The 22114-nt window shown below is 43.3% G+C and overlaps 1 protein-coding gene and 1 long non-coding RNA gene across 8 annotated transcripts in view; one reads left to right on the top strand and one right to left on the bottom strand.

Moving 5' to 3' along the window:
• Positions 1 to 38: 38 nt before the first annotated feature.
• LOC121094148 lies at positions 39 to 14955 on the top strand. 2 transcript variants are annotated; one of them, XR_005829763.1, is made up of 3 exons: positions 77 to 529; positions 2230 to 10419; positions 14315 to 14955. It is a non-coding gene; the product is annotated as an uncharacterized LOC121094148 (long non-coding RNA). The 2 variants fall into 2 exon arrangements; XR_005829762.1 differs by lacking the exon at positions 14315 to 14955 and having other exon boundaries at positions 39 to 529; positions 2230 to 9918.
• Positions 6286 to 22114, bottom strand: part of GRK5 (G protein-coupled receptor kinase 5) — a 169555-nt gene continuing 153726 nt past the window's right edge. For all 6 annotated transcript variants that reach the window (XM_040607368.1, XM_040607366.1, XM_040607369.1 and 3 more), the window contains 4 exons: positions 18407 to 18544; positions 15897 to 16034; positions 14962 to 15093; positions 6286 to 14149 (listed from right to left, as the gene is read on the bottom strand). In XM_040607368.1, coding sequence (XP_040463302.1) covers positions 14051 to 14149; positions 14962 to 15093; positions 15897 to 16034; positions 18407 to 18544 — 507 coding nt within the window. In that variant the 3' untranslated portion in view covers positions 6286 to 14050. The remainder of the gene's footprint in view (positions 14150 to 14961; positions 15094 to 15896; positions 16035 to 18406; positions 18545 to 22114) is intronic.

Genomic DNA, 22114 nt, shown 5'->3' on the forward strand with positions numbered 1-22114 from the left:
TTCCCCCCTCACCTGGACTCTTTGCATTCATGGTTCAGATTTACTGACCTTCTGTGAAAAGCTTTCAGAGGATAAATGCAGCGTGAATGGTTTGAGGGTTCCAGACCTCAGCGAAGACATCACCTGCCTATGATCTCTAAGAATCTACTTTAGCAAGAACCGTACTGCTCAGAGCTGTTAGGCTGCCTGCTGGCACTCTCAGCATTACAGGCTGTCAAGGGGCTCACTAGTACCAGGTTGTGTGTTAGGCGAAAACTAGGAGAGAGAATTATTCTGGAATACACAGTGCTTCTAAACTCTTCTGAATTGTGCTGAAATGGAGTGACCTGACCCGATGTGCCTGAGAACTTGCTATATAAAAGAACATAAACCACTCCATTTCACTGAAAATCCATCTGGGCTGGGGCAATCCCATCTCTCCAGGAACTGCAGGTGCTCTGGCAAGATGACGAAACAAAGGCGGTCAAACAGTGTTAGCATGTGTACCTTGCCCATCATCCCAGAATATCCAGGGTTCCAGGACATTAAGGTTTGTATGCAAAAACTCTCTTTGCAATATATGATAACTACTACCTATTCTTCTATTAGAGTAATAATTCCTCTACTTCCTGGTAAGTTGATATTTGACTTTTTGGGCTGTGTTTTCATACAGAAAAACTTTACTTGAAACACTTTTATTCTGCTACATTGTTAAGTTGATTATTAATTTTAAAATTGATAATTCATTTTTAAACCATTTTAAAAGCTTGAGGTAGGAAGGAGAGATGACATTTTAGCCAAATTTTAGTGTTCTCCAATTCCCTAACTTACTCTGAAAGTACAACCGCTCTAGGCAAGGACATTAGACTGGCTGGTTCCCTCCCAGAATGAAGTGTGATGGGACAGTAAGAGATCAAAAACTTGCTTCCTTTTCTGTTTACATGGCATGCCCAACCCACTAGTTATCATCTGCCCTCAGTGTTTTTCATTCATTACTAGTAGGCAACATGCCAAGTGCTGATGATGGAGTACCCTACCGAGACATTGCTGGGCTCTGAAACCAAATTTGTGGCTGGACCCTTAGCAAGTATCTAGACTTAATTAGCAGTTGTCAAAAACTGCATGAACAATGGCGCTTTTTTATACCAAAGACATTGTCAGGCATAATAAACGATTGCAAGATGTTCCATGATCCCACTGTGGCTGTCATTTACGTACAGTATAGTCTTTCTTTTTATTGATTTGAAACAGTAATATGGTATAAAACAGTTCTTTCAAGCTGAACTGCTAAGGTTTTTCAGAGAAAAAGCCATGGTCCAGTCTACCTTGGTGCATAGAAACCAGCTGCAGCTTGAGACAGGCTGGAGTGTCCTGGAATACCTGTGAGAAGGGTGGAAATGGCAAAGCAGTAACTTTGAATACCCAGGGGACATTTAACTGTGGCTATGGAAAGGCAATCTTTTACATGATGAATTTCTAGCAAAATATTCTCTCGCAGTCCATAGAAGGACTCACAGCATGGATGTTCCCTTGAAATCAACCTAAAGACACCCACTGATGTCAGCTGGGGCTGGGTCAAGTCTTTATTTGCCTATTCAAGTAACTCGGGTATTAATTTGGCTGGTTAGAAAGGAGAGAGACATCCTATGATGGGGAAGGAGCAGAAAACTCCATGTACATCTGTGATATGCTCCGGAGTAATAATAATAAACTTCATAGTTTTAAGACATAGAAATACATTGCATATGCAAATTGCAATTCTTGTAATAATACAGTGCACCTCAGCACAGAGTTATCTGGGAGTACGGAAAGGGGAAAAAGAAGAAAAAAATCTCTTACAAGTGGGATCTGGTTTTACCATGGGAGACAGCAGCTCTAGGCTAATGAGATTTGAAAAGGATAAACCTGAAGTTCTGTTAATATAGACAGGTGAGGGATTCTTTCAGAGAATTAGATTTTCAGAGAGGCTACACAAAATTGTGCCAGTACATCAGTCGGTAGGAGGTAAAAATGCTCAGCAGTGTTTAACCTCAGCCCAATGGACTTCTGCTCCAGAGAGGGATTGGTGACAAACTGCTAGGTCTTCAGGGAATTTGGATTAAGAACCTCAAACCCTCCCTAACAGCTGTTTACTGTATGGAATCACGTACTTAAGATCCTTTTGCTACTTAAGTCAGCATATTTTACTTCCGATTTCCTTCTCCCTTCTGCCCCCAACCCTGCCTCTCCCTCCCCCCCTATTTTAAATAGTTATCAAAAAATTATTCAGAAACTCCAGCCTTCAAACGACGTTTCCAGGATTTGGAAAGAGGAAAGAGGTCCTCACCACAGCTGAGTAATTTTCCAAGCAGAGCTTCATTAGTCCATTGCTTGGGGAGCTCTTCAAGAAGCTACTTGAAAGGCTGCCTGACAACTGGCAGTGGCTTCTATGACAAACCACTGGAAGAGTATTTCAGCGACAGGCTAATGGAGCTCAGGAACTATGAAAGAACCAGGTCCAACAGGAAGACAAAAGTATTTGCTGGTAAGAACCAGAACCCCTTCCTCACCCACAGAAGCTCTCAGCGTAGAGGCAGTTGCAGTGCTGTGGTAACGGCTGGGCATGGCAAGGAGAGCGAAGAGCCCTGCAGCTCAGCAAACCAAGGCAACAAAAAAGTGATCGAGCACAGTGATCAAGAGGAAACCCAGAATACCCTGGACCTCTTCGAGGGTGACTTCCTGGACATTTTGACAATGCACATCACTGTTCCCCTAGAAGCATTTCTGAAAAAAAAATGATACTGGAGCTGGTTACAGCTTTTTGTGCAGTCCTGAGCACTGGGAAGAATTGTTCCTGTTCAGCACCATAGTTCACGTATATCAGCCCACTCTGACACAGAAACGTGCTTGTTTGTGGGAGAAGATATTATCTCGTTTTGTGTTCTTGATTAACATTGCATATATCTGTTTTCGATTATTTTCTCCAAAGAATCAGTATAACTGAGACATAGTCATGACATGCAGAGAGCAGTGTTCTAAATACATGCACGTATTACTTGAATTCTTAAGTCGCCTTGGAAAAAGGTGATGAGCATCAGAGAAGCAGCTTGGTTTCCTATTGTGCAGTTTGTATTAGCTAATCTGAAGAAAGACTCGCATATTCTGCCTAGTTGCTTTGCTTGTTTTAAGCCTTTTGGCTTTTATCATGTCACTTCAGCCTGATATTTACAGCGATGTTTTGCACAGACGCAAATAGTTGATGAGCAGTGATCGATTTTCACTTGTTGCCACATGTAATTACCAGGTGGATCATTGTAAGTGATTGATGCATGAAGAAGCAAACACAGACATAAGTTTTCTTTTAAATATGATCGACCATTATGGTTTCATTTGCAGACTCAAAAACCTTTGACTTAAAAACCACTACAAGAGGAAAAAATACTAGATTTCAATGAGAATGATGGAATTAAGTACAAAAGATGGCTCTTTCCCTCTTTGCTACTGTAAATACGGGAACAACATAACAAATCTCTAACATAATCTGAACTTCAATTTGTTTTTTGTATTTTAGTGTTTGTCATGGTCATCTAAGTATAGGATGTCAACTGCAGCTGAATCTTTTTATTACATGAAATGCCAATATTTAATTCCAAGTACACCAACTGAGTATCAGACCCAAAGCAGGGCAATTATTTTAAGCTTCCAGCAAGGACTACTGCTGCCTGTGGTATCGTCGGCAATAAATTTCTCATTAAGGTGTTGGTTTGATCTGATGTTTCTCTCTTTGCTTTCAGACTTGCTTTAATGTAAGTTAATGAGTAAGCTATGCCCCTGGCTAGACCTCATCCCTTCCAGTGCTGACTTCTCTCCATCGCTTTTGCCTCCTTGTTCCTCCCTTTTCTTCAGTCCTGGTGAAACTTGGCCAAGGTGTGTCTTGTCCCTTCTGCAGTTCATAATTCCCCTTTTCCCAATACTTACCTATTGGCAGAAATATTTCTTCTGCTGCACTGCCTCCTCAGCCCTCTGGCCTTCCATTTCTCTTCCAGAGTGAGTAAGTAAACATATGCGGAGAGGAGAGAACGGATTAAGGAATCTCTCACACCCCCAGTCCCCTCAGAAACAACCAAGGGTTTCTCCCCTGAGAGGGAAAGGAAACTGAGAAGACTCATTCCACACCATATCCCTTCTCCAGTCCTGGGACTGACGGGATCTAAGGGAACTGAGCTGAGATACGGAGCACGCCCAGTCCTTTGTGTGTGGGAGAGAGCATCATATACTTGGGCTGAATGTATTTTTCAGAATTCACAGTTGCCTTACTGCTGCAAATGGAGGGAAGCAGCCAATTAGGTGTGATTTTCCCTGAAGGAAAATATTTCTTTTTAGGTTTAAATGGAAGTCTGAAACACATAATGTATTAGCAGATGCCATAGAGGGGATGCATCTGGTTTCCATTGTAAATCTGCCAGAGGTTAGTTTTTCCTCTAGGAGTGAATGCATAATAATAACATAGTATTATGTGAGGGCATAATAATAACAGTGCATAAGGACAAGGAAACAGTATTAATAGAATGCAGGCAACCTTAGTTCTTTCTTTTCTTAAGCATGTGGCTTTGCACCCTTGAATGTGTGCTTTTGAAGTTCAGTTTTGCAAGTCACTTCCTACCTACAAGCTTTTTGAAAAAGGCAGTCTGCCTGCCCTTCTTCTCCTGGTATTTTAACCATTATCACACTGCAATGACCCCAGATTAGCAGGTCTGGAGCATCCCCAGCCTCTCTGCAGATAAGCTACCAGAGGTACATGGAGCCTTGCACTGTTAGGGTGCTGCTGATGTTTGCCGACAGCAGAGGAACAAACTTTCCTTGAATTAAGAAAAAAATCAGCAGTGATAAACTGTAATTAAAAAAAAAAGAAAATCAGGGAAAATTTACTCAAGTGTCTGTAAATGGGCTACTCAAGCTGCTCAGCCTCTGTGGCGGTTATTCTTCTCTACTTAGGACAAGTCAGACCACCAACATCTAATAGGCCCCATTTTAATTTTGATTGTTACTGTTTACCAAATATGAAATAGAATTACAAAACCCAACAAATTAAATTCTGACTTGGCAGAAACTTTTATTGTCTCCTCCCCTAGAAGCACCCCCATAGACTTCAAATTGCACAGTGAGGCCCATTTATGGTATTCTTCATCTGTAAAGAACCCTAAGGGATTAAAAAAGTTGACATGTTTTTTTTTTAATTGGATTTCCTTCAAAGCAGCGTAATGACTTTCCTCTTACAAGCTGTGCATCTCATGCCAGAGATAGTGGAAAAGTCTAAGGAAGATTACATCTCCCAAGAGGGAACATATCTAGATCTTGCTGTACAGAAAGGACATCAAGTTACAGAGAGAACAAAACCACCAGGAGCTGTTAGAGGAGAAATAAAATTTCATCTCACATCCTCTCAGATTGTTAAAATCTTGTGAAAAATGGCTTGGGCTTGTTTGGAAAGTGATAATATGCATGACCTGAATTTATGCAGTCTATTACCTTAGGTTTTACTGAGTTTAGCTGTTGGATGTAGCTGCTGCTTTCATGCAGATAATCTGTTTTCACAATGTTCTTTCACGAAACTTGATGCGAACACTGTTTGCCATTAGCAGTCTCATAAAGATATTCTTTATGCCTCTTTGAAAAATTCTTTCTCCTCTTAAAGAAAAAGCACTGCACTGCTTTCCTCCCGGTGATTTTGCACCTACTCTTTATCTTTGTTTTAGATCTTTCTATACGGAATACTGCAGAGCACACTTGGTTGGTTGCTGTTGTTTTCCTTCTCAAAGCACTTTCCCTCTGCCTAATTGGAGCTTAGGTAAAGTCGCCTGTAGGGCCTCACAAATCAGACAGTGTTCAACTTCAAAAAAATAGTTCACGTCTTCTGGAGCCTGTGTCCCTAACAGTGATTTTGTCATCCTTTCCTTGAACTTATTTTTAAGGTCATCAGGAGCTGTGTTGGCCGAGGGTTTGCAGTGCGGAGGAAGGCTGGGGCTGGGAGGATGGAAGGCGGAGGGAGGACATCCCAGGGGAAACACAGTGTGCTTGCAGATGAGATTGTGAACCTCTGCAAAGGGAGGTACAACCTCAGTTTGGTTTTCAGTTCCCTCAATCTCTGTGAGGATGTGACGGGACAGAAAACACAAAAGACAGTAGTATTAAAACATACAAAGCCACAAAGGCATCTAGGAAGGTATGAGCTGTGTCCCACTCACTCTCATCATCTTCAAGAGCCCAAGGACTTGAGGAAGCTCCATTTGCTTACACGCCTCGTTAAAGCAAAACATATAGTCTTCATGTATTTAAATTAAGGAATTTATTAAAAAAAAACAAAGCCAAAAAAACAATTAAAACAGTGGTTTGATCTAGATACAGCAGCACTGTGACATTACTAGGACATTATGTACGAAGAATCCAAGCAGCCATAGAACACAGAAGCCTTTATCTTCAGTAACAATCTCAAAATGAAACTAGCTTCATCAAACAATGTTAAAGATCTCCCTGGAAAGAGAAACAAAACCAAACAGACCCTCCCCACCCCTAACCCTCTGGATACTAGAATGATTTTTTATTTTTTTTTGTACAATACCAACAGCCACTAGCTCTTCTAATTGAGAACACTTGCTTTAATTTATTACAAAAATGATCTGTTGACTCAGTTATGAAAGACAACTTTTAACATTGCTTTAAGAGTGTCTGCTCCTCTTATAGACTACAGTATTAGAAGTGCTTAAAAACATTTAGTTCTGGATATGCTCTTGAAATTCAATCAGAAGGATATTCTGTGTCTGTTTATATACCAAATATGATTTTTAGTTTTAAAGCAGGTGAAAAGACTAACCCTAATATGAAACTGCAATTTTACAATTTAATTATTAGTCAGATATGGGCAACCACATGATAATTCATGAAATCTTTAGGTCTATCTACATTTTCAGAAACACAAAATAAAGTTTTTACAACTTTCACCTTCAAAAGGCTAAAATGTTAAGTCTTTTAGAAGAGTGTCCAGTGTTTAACAGAAATGCAATTGAGGGAGACCGCATTCAATACACATGAAACATAACTCGTTTGAGCTTGCTGATAAACGTATCTAACAAACAGCTGCATGTGGGGTGATGAGAAAGGAAAACACATCTGTCATCCAGCCACTGCCTGAAATGTTTCTTCTCTGGGAGTGAAACTTCTCTACAGGACCGCTGATCCTCCAGAAAACCTGGAATTCCCCTTTGGAGCCTGCCGATCCCAGGCATGTGGTTGCCTCTTTTGTTTCCACAGCTGGGCGGTGAGGTGACCCAATGTTTGCCACGGATGCATCTTTGTGACTTCACACAGCATCTCACTTAATTGGTATCTAGGGATGCATTTGCAAGCTTGGCCAAAAAAGTTGAACCAATGAATGTTATTTTGTCCCTTCCTCATAACTATTTATTTCCAATACAAAATAAGAGGAAGTGTTTGTGTGAATGCCATAATTACTAGCTAGCTCTTAAATAAGAAATGAGTGCTTTAACATTTGCACTGTCATCTCATCTTCTGTTGGAGATGTCTTACAGAAGCGCAGTGCATTCTCCTTCAATATTTCTAAGGAACTAAGAAAAAAACAATAATAAAAAAGAGCCCTAATTCAGTAAAAGCAGCTATATTAAGCCTATTTCACTTAAATAGTAATACAAAGAGCTGTTATTGATCTGTTCTGTGCACAGACTCCACAGTGCTTCCTATCGATAGACAGAGAGCATTCCTCCACGTTTCAGAATGGGAAAACAAAATTGCACAGAGGTTTGCCCAGGGCAGTGAAGAAAAACATGGGCAGAATATGAATACAAACCACGGCTTCTGGCTCCAGTAAATAAACCAAGGAGAATACATATGTGCCATCAGTAATACTCATTTTAGTGAATAGGCAGTACTCTGTTTAAACGTGTTTCTGTCACAAAGCCCATTTGTCAGTACACTAGCTTTGCTGATCCAACTGCAGCAGCTTTTATTTGTATTATTGTGGAGATGTTTGGGGGAGGTAAGTGTTTAGTACTGTAGCATGTTGGCTTTCACCTTCTTTGGTGGTTTCCCTAAAGGAAATAATTTGCAAAATTCTCTGAACCAATTTCTTTCTCTTTTCTTTTTGCAGTTAAGGAAGAAAGTTATTACCAGCCTGCATCGCAGTATTATTTATCATAAAAGAGACTGTGTTCCGCCCAGCACACAAAAGAGAAGAATTGTTTTAAACTTATGCAGACCTCCTCTCAGCTTTAGCACGAGGGTGTTAGTTATTATTATTCTTACTCTAAATAATTAGTAGCATTTTAAATTGCAGGTCATATCTGTGAAAGGCTTGAGATAGACAATTCTAGAATCTTTGTTTTCTGTGGAGCCACTGAAGAGACCGATTCTCCCAAATTTCACTGCCAAATGTAGGTCCCTGCAGCCAGAGACAGACTAGGGCCATCCCTGGGTGGGAAAGCCTTTCAGTCTGGACTTCTAGAGCTCCTACAGACAACTTCGTGCTTCATGCTACACACATGAAGGAAGACGGCCTACATCCCAAGGGGCAGACTAACCCAAGGATGTTCTTTCAAAGAAAAGTCCAGTCTTTTCAAATATTGTATGGGAAATGCCTAGAAATGCCTGATGAATGACCTCCTCTGCACTGAGAGACTTAACAAGCAAGTATTACAAATACAATTAAAAAAAAAATAATCACAACTAACTGTGGAGCAGAGGTTAAAACACCAGTATCTTGTCCACAATGAAGTCAGGTCCTGCAGCCACCTGCTCCATGGGTGTCCGTGAGAGTCAGCTGTGCTATCAGGGTGTGCATTTATTGCTCTTCCAGAAAAGCCTGCGTAGGGAACTCCTGACTGAGGCTCAGACACGTGGGAACAGAGACCTGCGTGGTGGCTGTCCATGCAGGCCGAGTGAACATCTACTTGCCTCATCAAACTGTTCCCTCTGACCCTCACAGAGATGATGTCCGAGCCGCGGGCCAGAGCCGATGCTTAATGTGACTTTGTGTGTGCAGTTTTCAAGTTACTCAAAACCTGTGAGCAACATACAATGAACGATGACGGAAGAATGTGCAGCGATGTGTGGTAAGAACTGCCATGGGACACTTGCTGAAGGTACACACGCTACGACAGTTTTCACACTGCCCTCCAGAGCTCACAGCTTGTCCGTCTCCCTTGCCCTGCCCATGGTTCTGTTGGCATTAGACTTGTTTCCTGGTTTTCTTTTTACCTGAGGCATCTCTGCTGAAAAAGGTCAAGAGCCACTGGATTTGCAATGCAAGGCTTCGACAGCTGAAGCAAAGAATTCAAGCTGGATCCTGAGGTCTGGTTGAACGACACAGAAGAATCAATGTCTTTGAATCAGATGCTTTACTGGGTCAGCTGAGTTTGATTCCCTGCTGCTGATGGCACTCTTAGCTTTAGTTTCTGGGGGAGGGGATGACTGCAAATTGAGATGGTATCACACTGGTTTTACAGGTGGCTGGTATTGTTTCTGACCTGCCAGTTACCAGGCATCCCTCACCAGTAGGGCCAGATGAATGCTGTGTATGGAATTCTGCCGCTCCCTAATGCTCAGTTTGATCTCCAGAGCCTGTTAGGTTTGGTTATTTTCACACCTTTCCAAGCTTCACAAGCAGGTTTTTGTTCAGAAACAACATCTGAGTCGTGGCCATTCTTGTAAAAAATCTGGTTTTAGATAATCCAGGACAAGAGTGCACATGTAAGAGTTTATTATTTGTTATTTTTTTCCTTCATTATCCCTTTGTTTAAAAAAGCCTCTCATCCAACTAGAGAGTGGGAAAAATGCTACAAGATTTAAGTGAACCTTGAGACACTGTAGAAAATGAATAGTAAACATCTGAATCATAAAAGCCTGTAAACTAAGTAGTGTACATCAGACCACTCAGTGAAGGTTTAAAAATAAAAAAAATCTTACATAATTCAGGATCAGATTTCTGATTCTTAAAAATCAAGTTTGCTCATCTGTCTATTTAAAACAAGCAACGAGATCTGAACGTATGCATTTTTTGGAAAGAAATCCTATGGTAATTGGAAAGGAGATACAGAAAATTAATCAGTCTGGAAAGCTATTAAAGAACTACTTTCTGCTCCTTTGTTACGTGCAAGAGCACCTCAAAAACAGTTCACTTGGAATCATAATACTAAAAATGTCGTTGCAAATACTCTCCAAGTTACATCATTGTATAATGAAATCTTTTTTTTCCAGAGTTCCTGAACATCCATGGTTCCCAGTGTTTTTTTAAATTTGCCTCCCCAAAGCCAGATGCCAAGTGTCCATGGAAGCCTGGCTGTGTGGGGCACTGCCTGGGCAGGGCTTCAGCCTTGAGTTATGGGCTCAGATTGCACCTGGTCACCAGTCGAAGTGGGAGGACTGTGGTCCTACTCCGGTCTTGAGTGCAAGGTGAGCTGAATAATAAAATAATAATAAAAAAAGAAAGAAGCAATAAAAAAGAAAATCCTATAGGTTTTGTTGTTGTAGGCAAACCCTGACTAGAAGATTTCTAGGACTGTTCATTATCACTAGTGATGTATAATATTGATTGGATCTTTTCAGGGCTTGGGTACTGAAAGAGCACAACAGTTCTGATGTCCCAGCATCATAATACTGTGTAAAGTTTGTCAGACAGGATAGCAACACTTTAAGGATGTGGCATGAAATATCCCTCAGCTGGTATTGTTTTCTGTCTCTCCCCTCACCCACTGACTGCTCCCAAGGAGCTGGGATCCAGAGGGACTGCATCCCAGGCTTGATGCTTCAGGTGCACATAAGCATCCTTCCTCCATAACATCTTGAGGATTCAGGATATCTGCCTCTATCCTTCAAGTATCAGGACTCAATGAAAACAGCTCTTGTCATTCGAGGACTTTGCACCGATCATGTGTCTCCACTGCTAGGGTCCTAGAGGTGCTTGCCCAAGGAACTGCCCCAGCTGAAAGGAGAGCAGGAGAAGGCACGTACGTAACTGTCATTCACTATTGTCATAAAAAAGTCATCCACCACTAGTTAAGGCTGATAGCATCTATAATCTATATTTGCAATTTGTTCACCTGCTTTCAGTAAAGGGTTTGTTGTTATTAAGATTCTATCTCCCAAGTGGGAGATGGTAAAAAAGGAAACTTTAGTCTTCATATGCCATAACATGTAGGAGATGAAGCCCTTGGGACAACAGCTGCAGTTTTATCAGATTTATCCAATGAAATATTTATGGGCTAAGCCTTCCCCCAACCATCTTTTTTCCTTCTTCATGGCAGTAGGTAGATATTATCAGCCATGTTTTTCTGATGGGGGAATATGCTTGTCTGTTGCTGCAAAGTGATGCAATGGCAGTAGTGGTAAAAAGAACTTAGCCTTTCACTCTACCCTGCATCCAGCACCCTCTTCCTCTAGCACCAGTGTAGAGGCTGAAATCAACTGAGGGTACACAAAAATGTTGTATACCATGCTGTTAGAAGATGTCTTAGAGTGACAGAACCAAATTGGAATTGCACACCATTTGCAGCTCTCTAAGAAGAACTAAGATGTGTGTCTTGTCTCATCTGGGGTACACTGATACACTCAGTTGTCTGGCTAAGATCCGGTCCTCCACTTCTCACCTATATTTCTTGAAAGCAGGTGAAATCCCACATGTCATTGAAGAAGGTCTGAAAACCTCCCAGAGCAAGTCTTCATCCAGAGCGTGCTCAAGTGACTGATCAGATTCCTGCTGACTTTACGTCAGGCCATGAGAACAGACCTGGAGGCAATAGCCCTATCTGTGCATAGTGGCTTTCACCTCTGCAATATTTCATTCCCCTCCTATCAGGAAGCTGAAACCATTATAGATTTAGTTTATAGCAGAAACACAGAGAGAAAATTACTCAAAAATCTCATCTATTACTGTCTTTCTAAAATCTTGTATCTTCCATAAGATCTGCAATGCCATCATCTGACATGGGAGAGTGGCTGAAGCTCTCCCTGACCACCAATACAGGGGAAAGGAATTTCTGGACCACACTGATCTGCAGGAAAAAGAGGAACAACTTCTAGGTGATATTACGTTACACTTTACACAGTTTCACTACATGTCTACTAATGACCAGGAAAACTGGAGGCTTTTGAAATGATGTGGACTTGCATCTTTACATACTTTATTCCTGCTAAAGGCACCAAAGCCTCATCTCCTCTTCTTGACTTTTCCCTGTCAGCTGCTTTGTGCAAATCCTGTCCCTGTTCTGTCTCTCTCCCTCATGATCTCAAGCTGTTTTATTATGCAATTCCCTTGTCTTTCTTACTCAGACATTTGCTACTACTGACCTGCATCTTTTCACCCTTCTGCATCGGACAGATAGAACACATATGTGATAACCTAATGAATTTTGGCTATTAAGACTTCCACTGGAACAGTTTTCCCTTGTACCCTGGGATAACTGCACTACTCTCTAACAGGGTTTTAGTCATGCCACGCTGACCTTCAGGTATTCCTGATGGCCCAAAGGTGCAGAATCATCAGTATACTCCAGCCGACACCGTAAAGGGCATGGTGAACCAACATGTCGAGCTATAGAGAACCTGTCTGCACTTGGGGGGACAAAGGCTTTCCAAATTCTGTTGAAGTGAAGTAACCATATTTTTGATCTGGTGTTCTTAATAGTAATTGATAGTGGCATACTTGAGAAGAGCATGACTCTGACTCTTGAGGTACTGCTACCGAACCTGAACGACTCTGTTTATACTGGTGGGAACAACATTTTTATCAGTCGTTAAAGGATCCTGGACAAAGAATGATGGAATCAAAAGTGGGAGGTATTATTTCATAACTGACATTTGGTTCAATTGAGGGGATGAATCATGGAGTGTTTGGCATGACACATGCAAGTACTCTAAGCGCAGACACAACCTATAGGTTCTGCTACTGCTCAAAAGCACCTCAGATGCCACTCTGAACCTCCACAGCTCAGCTTTAGAAAGCTGTCATGAATCTTACAGTCAGCACAAACCAGTCTAATGGATTTCTCTCTTGCTACCCATTTGATATGAGCAACTGTGGAAAAGCCTTGGACTTCTGATGCAGCATAGAGAACAGTTCGAGTTTTGCTTTCATTTCAGCAGGTGCAGGTTTCAAGTCCTTCAAAAACATGGCCATTTGCTGTCCCGGTCACCTCTCACTCAGCTTTGTTCTTTCTGTCATTAGAAACAGCACAAAACTAGTGAAGAAGAGGGACTTAAAACAGGGTTCCCTTTCTAAGAACTTTTTGATGAGCTAACAAGGTAAGTAAGTGCAAATCTCAGCTGCGCTGGTCCCATGGCATCACGAACCTTAGGCAGAGCAAGTAGCATTCTTGAATGCATCAAAATCTTGTCTTTTAGCATTCAATGCGAGACACTACAAACTAATGAAGAGGAGAAATGTATGCAGTGTTGCTGTAAACCAAATATACAGATGTAAAATAATTAAGAATAAACTGTTTCATAAAAATGCATGTCAGTAAAACCCAGTCTGATAAAGTGATTTATGAATAATTTTCTAGAATTACTAAAAAGAATGATTTCTCATTTGAGGCTCTGGAAGTCTTGAGTCACATTTTTTTTCTTTTAAAAAAATGTCTTAAAACACATGGCTTTACAGCTGCTGCTTGGAAAATATACACCTCCAAAGTCTGACTTTCATTTAAATACAAATGTACAAAATGTAAACTGAGACAATAGAGAAATTTACAAAACTTTTCTTTAAAAATAATAAAGACAAAATTCAGTTCTAGTATGATGCTATTTAAATACGTGCAAGTAGTCATGTTCATTGAATTTCTATTGCAATGTTCTAAATAGACAAATTTGATTCACACAGTCTTGAGTGCCACCTCCAAAAACAGACCTGAGTGGAAAATTCTTCTTAAAATGCGAGGCTCCACTGGAAGGAATGGATAGAAAATCTCCATTTCGGGAGATCCTTTTTTTTTTTTTTCACTCAACGGTGGAGGCGCTCTCATCCATAGAAGCTCCATAGATTATAGTGGAAGGATGCAACATGTTGTTTCATAAAACTGAGCTGGAACTAGCTGCTTCCAGTGGAGTTTGAACTTACGTGATTTGAATTTATGTGGTGATTTAAACTGGCCTTTGAATTTGGAGAACTCTTTGAATTGTTCTGATGCTGTACAAAGGGAAAGACAATGACAATTAGGTTCCCAAAATATGCCATGCTTTCTTGTAGTCCAACACTGTTCATTTTACGGTGACAACATACTGATTGGACTGCAACATTGTTGTTTAAAGATCTTTGGATATAAAATATTCCTCACTTTCTTATTCTCTCTAGGTCAGGAGGACCATGGCAATTCTTGAGGCATGCAGTGAAGAAGACTCACCTAAGCTCCAGGAGTCAAATCAATTCACTGCAAAATGTCAGTATCTGCTAAATCTGACTAATACAGAGGATACCTGCCAATGTTCAGGCATGGTTTTAACCCTGCAGAAACAGACTGGTTTAAGAATATTATTTAGATTTGCAAGTAGTGCCATGGTGCCTCATGCAAGCTGTACATCACGTAGTATCAGGTCTGCTCTCTTTTCTAGTGTCTTGGTTTCCTGCCATGACTACTTCACTCAAAATCTGCATTTTCTTTTTTTTTTTTTAAAACACATAAATCCAGGATTTTCACAAGGAACTTATTAAAACCATCTAACCATTTCAAAAGGCATTTCAGCGTACCACTGAAAAATAGGTTTTCAACTGCCAGAAACAAAGTTCAGGAACAACACTGGAACTTCTGGTGGTAAAAAGATGACAAGGGGTAGATGGGAATCCTGGGATATGCGGTATTAGTCAGGAAATTACCAGGTAACTGAGACAGCCAGCCCTCTCTAAGATGCACCGTCTTTCTCCTAGCAAAAATATCACCGAAACATGGCTGTGACACTGGGCATCTATGGGACCTTCCTTGTCTTAGTCATAAAAGATCTCACCTGTCGTTTAAATATTCTCTGTAGCAATCCTTTCTTGGGTGGCTCTGGGGGGTAGCTTTTGTTTAGATCTGGTGAAATAGTACCATTTGGTCCAAATACATTCAGTTCTTTGAAACACTCTGTTTCTATCATCTAGCGGAACACAGTAAAAAAAAAAACCAAATTATATATCTGCATTAAATACATTCCAGTAGTACTAGGTTGTTCAAAGTCAGGATCAGGACCAGCAGCTTGAGCAATACGTTAGTAGAGTTAACAGTTGAATTCCTGCTGGTGGCTGTAGAAGGCAAATAGGATACATAAGTAAGGATGGAGTTTGCACATCAGTCTTATTAGAAGTTGCCCCATAAAAGCTTTCTGCTCTTTAGCACTGTGGAGAATATTGGGTGAAGATGGGCGTACTCACAAAATACCAGTTATCAGCACCCCTCTGCCTAAGTGGATCTGCTCTTTGATCCAGAGTTGGATTACAAAATCCACTGTTGGCTGTGTTTTGGTATCAAACAGAAAGACTGCAATCTGGAAAACCTGGAGTGGTTCAAGGGTTTGAACTTCTGCAGCTGGGACCCGCTGCAGGTATAAGACAACAAGTGAGATCAAGATCACCAATGGAGGAGACTTCTGCTGGGAATTCTGGCCATTCCATGGAAGTTCCTGAGGGCTGCTGTCAAAACACCTCTGTGGAAATCCAGGAGGAGGAAGTACAGGAAGATCCTTGCCAATTTACACAAATAAGCAGAGCCAACAGATACAGTCACCTGAACCTGACATCTGTGGTACATTATAGATCTTGAAAGAGGCCATTTGTAACTTATGAAAGCATTAGAGTCTGGCAAGTTATCCAGTAGCTGTAGATTACTGGAAATATACAGCTCCTCTTAAACCATCTGTGTTAGGAGTTTTATTGGAGTGATTTTACTATGATACATCCTTACCTCATTTTGCCATGGAATAGACACTGATCCTGTGGAAAACTTGGAATAGAAATCATCATCTGTTTGGTCCAGGTTAACTCCTTTCACTGTGGAGAATTGTTCAATGTCTAACACATCCTTGCAGTATACTGCTCTGGGCTATCTCAGCAGAAAAAAGAAAAAACACAGCAAGAGAAAAAATATTTTGGAGTCTGATCATGTGCTTTCATTCACAGATCCAGTCAAGTGAGAATGCCTAACAACAAGTGACTATCAGCATCCTGCTTCTCTAGACTTGCTCTGCCCGCATGTTTATCATCAAAGGCTGACTTCACTTTAAGCATGTTAAGCTTCCCATTTTGAAGTCCTTAAAGCATCAGTGCAGCCAAAGTGGGTTTTAGTCGTCCATGTAGCATACGATTATGAGGTGAGAGGAGAAGGACAGAAAGAGCAAGAAACCAAAAAATCAAATCCTTCAGTAGTCTTTTAGAGAGGGAACAATAGAAAACAAGAATGTTTATGAGTGACACACTAGAGACAGCTTTGAAAAGGGACCTCAGACAGAAGTGTCCTACCCAGATAGCTGTGGACTTCGCAGCTTAGAAGTTTAAAGGAATACATGCTAATTGCTAAAGAAAACAGAATAGGTTTGTCATTTTTCCACTATTTTTATTAATAGCTCAGCTGCTGGAAGGTGTCCAGAATCACCTCTATTAACTCTTTTAACTTGGCTGCATTTCCTCAAATAGTCAAATGGCTTTGCCTTTTTAAACTACTTAATTTTCTGGGATGACAGACAGGACTCTTTGCAGTGATGCTGCTACCTCATATTCCAGCAGTCAGCCACGGAAAGCAGAAACAGTCATCACTGGCTACCTGTCATAATGCAGTCACCTGCACGTCTAGAGAGCTCCCATCTACAACACAGTCACCCTTCGATGCACAGGAATTATTGAGGGGTGGCTCGTGGGACTAGCCTGACCTGCTGAACTCAAGCACGTGTTGAATTCTGCTGTCTACATATGGCACCATGACTGCATGGCCCAGGGGCCCAACCATGCAGTATTTTATCTAGATGTGAGCAGTGTGACCAAACAAATCAAGCTGCTCCCTGACAGAAGTCCTGTTTGCTGGAGGCTGCTGCATCCCTGCTCATTCCTGACAGCTGCAATTCACAATATTTTTGTGGAGACAGATAGCCCAGAAGAGGATGGAGGTTGTATTACAACCTCTGCCATTGGCTATATAGCTTTGGGTGATTCAGCTGACTTCAGTAAAGACATGGAAATCTATGGATGAAGTGCCAAATAAATTAAATTAGGGGCAGCTCTTGAGTTCCCAATAAATAGCCATAAAAATTTATGTGCCTCTGCTTTAGCAAATATGTCTATAAGAGGTGCCTTCTAGGCCTTACATGCCACAGTTAAGCTTTTAATATACTCTGGCGGATCCCAGATTTGAGCCCAGAATTTTCGAATTTTCTACATCAGAAAGAAATAGTAGCTTGTCTCCTATTTCTTCCCACTAAAGCAGGTCGTAACACCATGGGCTAATTGGCAGGAATAACTAGGCCGCATAGTAAAATGTAAAGCAAAACCAGAGCAGCTAAAGTAAACTTTCGTAGCGTTCAAACCACTTTGGTTTGGTGGAGTTCGCAGCAACATGAATGAGAGCTGCCAGGATGTTACTTTCCTTAATACATTAAAATGGCAGTGTTTACTTAGAACCATATGGGAACTTTAAGGATAGACGGTATAGCCAGAAAAAGAGCCTGCAGGAGGAAAATAATCAGATAACTCTGTGCACTGGGGTAGAGGCTGATACCACAAAAGTGTGGAAAAAGTTTTGTTATTGCCAATGCAACAAAGCCTTTCAGTATGCGCAAGGCTGGTGTGTAAACCTGGGCAAGGACTCCGTGTTGGGTTCTGTGCCCTGTGAACACTAACAAGTTCAAAACGCTCGCTCAGCCCAAGTTGCCTCCTCTGCTTGAGGTAACACTTGATAGCTGAACTTGGTCCAGACTCTCTGTAAACAAATGCCTGCTTTCATAATGATCCAGTCCATTCCTCCGTTCCATAAAGCTTTAGACTTTGTAATTCTGGTTTCACCTCAGCATACGTATCTGTGTATCTGTATGCATAAATGTGGCTTTCATTGCTGGTTGTTCTGAGCACCACCTGGTTCAAAGCACACTTACTCACACTGCTGCTGCGGATAAGGGAATGCAAAGTTTCCCAGTTTAAAGTTTGGGAATTGAGGCATGAACAGACCAAGTGAAAGACTGCAGTAAAGTGAGTGGGAATGAATCAAGCCCCAGGTCACCACCCTGAGTGGACACCCACCCACCCTGCATGCACACACCCACAGAGCAGCTCTCCTCCTCCTCCCAGCCACCCCACTGCAGCCCTGCTGCTTATCCCACTTCCTAGGGCAGCCGCCCATGCACAGAGTGATGATAAGTCTAAAGAGAAGTTATTTTAGAAACAAATTTATTGAAAGAGGCCACTGGGGGTTCTTCTTGTTGTACTTACATCAGGGACAAAGGGAGGATCCAGCATTCCTGCTTCTAACCGCTTGAAATTCATGCTCTTGAAAAAAGGGTGCCTCTTCACTTCTGTTGCACCTTCCCCTTGACACCCCAGCCGCTGCTTCACGTCTTTGGTGAGGAGCTGAAACATGCCAAGAGGAATGGTGAGGATGTCAGAAAAGCAAGAGCTCCACAACGATATTTTTATTTCCAGTTGGTTTTGAATGTGCCCAGAGGGAAGTGAAGAACTGTGTTACTTAATGGCCGGAGTTAAATGGATTAGGGCTGCACTGTTCTACATGCTGGTGAAACCCTTTGAAAGTTACCTGCCATAAAGTGTTTACAGCCATAATAGAGACCGTTGCTTCTGCTTACTTCCAGTGAGTGCTTTCAAGAAGAGGTTTGACATACCCTAATAACATATATAGATGCATATTTATAAGTCCCATGTGCTTTTTATCAGTACTTTTTTTTTCTTGTTACTCTTGTTAGAATAATTTTCCCATGTTGCTTATGCTGAATGACTTCACTATCAAATTGTGTTTCCCCCCACCCACTGCAATATATTCCAGTCCATCACATGACGTATTGAATCAACCCTTTGTGCTCATGGGCTTATCTCTGCTGAACTCAGGGGGAGATTTGTCCATGGAGTCAGTATCAGTAACCAGCCTCAGTTCAGCCTTGTTTGTCTTCAGAGAAGGGCAATGTACCACCTGTACCTGCTACAGCAAGTCCTGCCCGTTTCCTGGGTACCTGTGATGGAGCACTGGACACTACCTGAACCCAGCATCCCTGCTCTATTAGATAAGCCAGCCCATGAACACAAACACGGGAGCTGAAGGTCCTGGAAGACCTTGTATGTCCACTCGATCTGCAAGGGAACAGTTCAGTGGAAGAACAATTCTGGCACAGACTAGTTGGTGGCTGAGGAGACAGAACAGGTAGCCAAATCTTCACCAAAATGCCTCTTCTCTTAAATCAAATGCGTAAAATCAAGTAGGTTAAATCAACGTCTTGAGAGGTCACATCTGAACTATCAAAGAGAGGGAGAGCTCAGCATGCAAATGACTGGTGTGATGGCAAAAAGACCATCACTTGGGACAAGGACTTCACTAAAATGTGCCACTGACTTCAGACAATCTGCTGAAAAGTAAAGGTTCACAAATTTGTATCCTTTTTTCCCATTCCATTCTTCTGTGAGGCAGCTTGCCTGATGCTCTCTCAGAGAACGGAAAATACAACTCCAAACTCACCATTTCAACTGCCGAGCTGATCAAAGAGCTGCATAAGGTGGGCCTTAGCACAACAGAAAACGAAACACGCACAGCAGACAGTCAAGGCGAGTTCTGCTGGAGTCGCCACTCGGGGGGAAAGGCTACAGCCGTACACTGCGACATGACGGAGCAAACAAGCCTACCAGCCCCCTTCCCCGCCAAGCGCATGGCCCCTCAGCCGGGCAGCCGCCACGCCGCGGCTGCTGCGGGCAGGTGCGGGGCCAGCCTGCGCTCCCCGCGGGGCTGCGCCCACCCAGCCTGCGCTGCCCCAGCCTGCCCTGCCCCAGGACTGCGCGGCCGCAGCCCGCCGCCGGCGGGGAAGGGACGGCAGCGGGGCCGCCGGGGGGCAGCAGAGGAAAGGGCAGCGCGGCCGTGCAGCGCGGCGGGGCCCGGGCGGCGGCGGGGCCGGGGCGGGTCGGCGCGGGGCTCGGCCGGGCGCGGGGAGGCGTTCGCTTCCCTCGGGATCCCGACGAGGTAGCGGCCTGGGAGCTGAGTCGGGGACTCAGCCCGCGGGCAGGGCTGGTGCCTGGGTGCCCGGGTGAGAGAGAGATTCACGCCTCATCTCCTCGGCCGCCCCCAGCTTTGCCGCTCCAAAGCAGGAGCTGGCACGCAGCGCCCCGCCCTCGCCCCCTCCCCAGGCGGGTTGTGCGGAGCGACCGTACCGAGACGGTCTGCAGAACTCCCTGGGACTGCCTTCCCGCGGGGAGCTCGGCGCCCACGCAGCACTGTGGGGTCATTTGGATCCCCTGAGCCTGTGAAGGCACCGAGGCCTCCGGAGCGCCCCTGGATAAATCCCTGAGGAACTTCCCTGCTGGACCAGGGCAGTCAGGAAATCGAGCTGTGCCTGGCCGCTTGGGAGAGCGGGAGGCGAACAGCTTTGGGAGGGCCGGGGTGGAAGTGGTCCAGGAGATGGGGCAGGCCGTCAGGTGCAGCCCTGCAGGAGGTGGGGAACAGGAGCCAGGCAGCCTCCCCGATAAGGCAAGGTTGTCTGGAGATGGCTGCCTGTAGGCTTTCCAGCTCAGGGTACCCATCAGTACCCTCTGGTTGTGTTGCTGCCTCAGCCACATCATCTCAGTAAGGAGGAACCTTCAAAGAAGTGTTTGTTGCTAATGTGACGTTGGTAAGTTTCTTCTGGTGTTTGGCTAGAGCTGGGTTTTCTGGTCCTTATCATGGGTTTACAGGGTCACAGCTCTTTAGGCTTCTCTGAAGGCTCTGCTACCCCCTGGGCATCAGTGGTTTTCTTATCTGACTTCCACAGTCTCCTCAGTTCTGCATTTTTTTGCTAGGGGCCTCAGTTCCAGCCTGAGAGAGCAAATGGTTTTGGCAATCAGTGCCCCAGGTATGCAGAGACCATCCTCCCGCCAGTCCTGAGCAAGCTACGATGGCAGCAGTCATGCAGTGAGCAGAGGTGGTGAAGGGGTTTGTGAGACATAGGAGTCTTAGGCACAGCACCTTCTGCCTCAGCACTAGCATCAGCAATAGCCAGAGGAGACTGCACAGGTTGAGGGATGGGGGGAAAACTAGCGATTCTGACCACAACAGCAACCTCCACCCTCCAGATAGCAACATCCCTTTCTTCCTCACAGTCTCCTCTGCTGCTGTCTAGGTGGTGACATCTGGTCTGACTGGTCACCACGACTGGCAGGTCCACAGACAGAGAAAGACTTGAAGAAACAGCTCTATGCCTTGCCGTCCTCTGAGTACATAGATTCATGTGGCACAGCACCATACGGATCCAGCTCATAGGAAAAGACCTTTCCCAGGGCACATCTCTGCAGCTTGTTTTCCCTGGTTAGAAGGAAAGAGGATGTTTTCCTTTCAAATCCTTGCACGAGACTCGGAGCTCTCATGGTTCTCGAGGCAAGGTTTTTTGTTGTGGGGGTTTTGTTTTTAAATCCCAACAGCCATATGGATTTCACCTATGTGAAGAAGATGGCTTTGGAATTTCCAGTCAGGATCTGGTTTTCTCTATTGTAGCTGGTCCTCTCTTGAGAGGACTTTTCTGACAGGTGGAAGGAAGAATATGAAGGCAGAAGGACCATTTTTACTACCCATGGCTCTAATAAACTTTTGGAAATGACACCTTGGTGCTTTCAGGAGCAATGCTGCTGAGGAGCAAGTTGTAGTAGGAAGGGGTAGATTTGAACTTGCCTGTAGATGATGAAAGAAACCTCTACAAGTCAGCGGTGAAGGGAAGGAGGGGGGTTACTTTCCTATTTGTGTAGCCACTGATTCTCTTGCCTCTGAACTGAAGTGGGAAGACCAAGCTAATCTGGGAATTCATCCTTGTCAGGCTGTAAATGTCAGAAGTTGTTTGGAGTGTGTGGTCAGAGGAAGGGTAGTTGAGGATAGAACAAGGCTGTCTGGGGATTTCTGGGCTTCTCTGTGATAAACAAGGGGAGTATTCAGTAACCTCAGATGCAAGAAAGCAGTCT

Source organism: Falco naumanni, chromosome 9 (genome assembly GCF_017639655.2).
Source record: "Falco naumanni isolate bFalNau1 chromosome 9, bFalNau1.pat, whole genome shotgun sequence".
Classification (NCBI taxonomy): Eukaryota; Metazoa; Chordata; class Aves; order Falconiformes; family Falconidae; genus Falco; species Falco naumanni.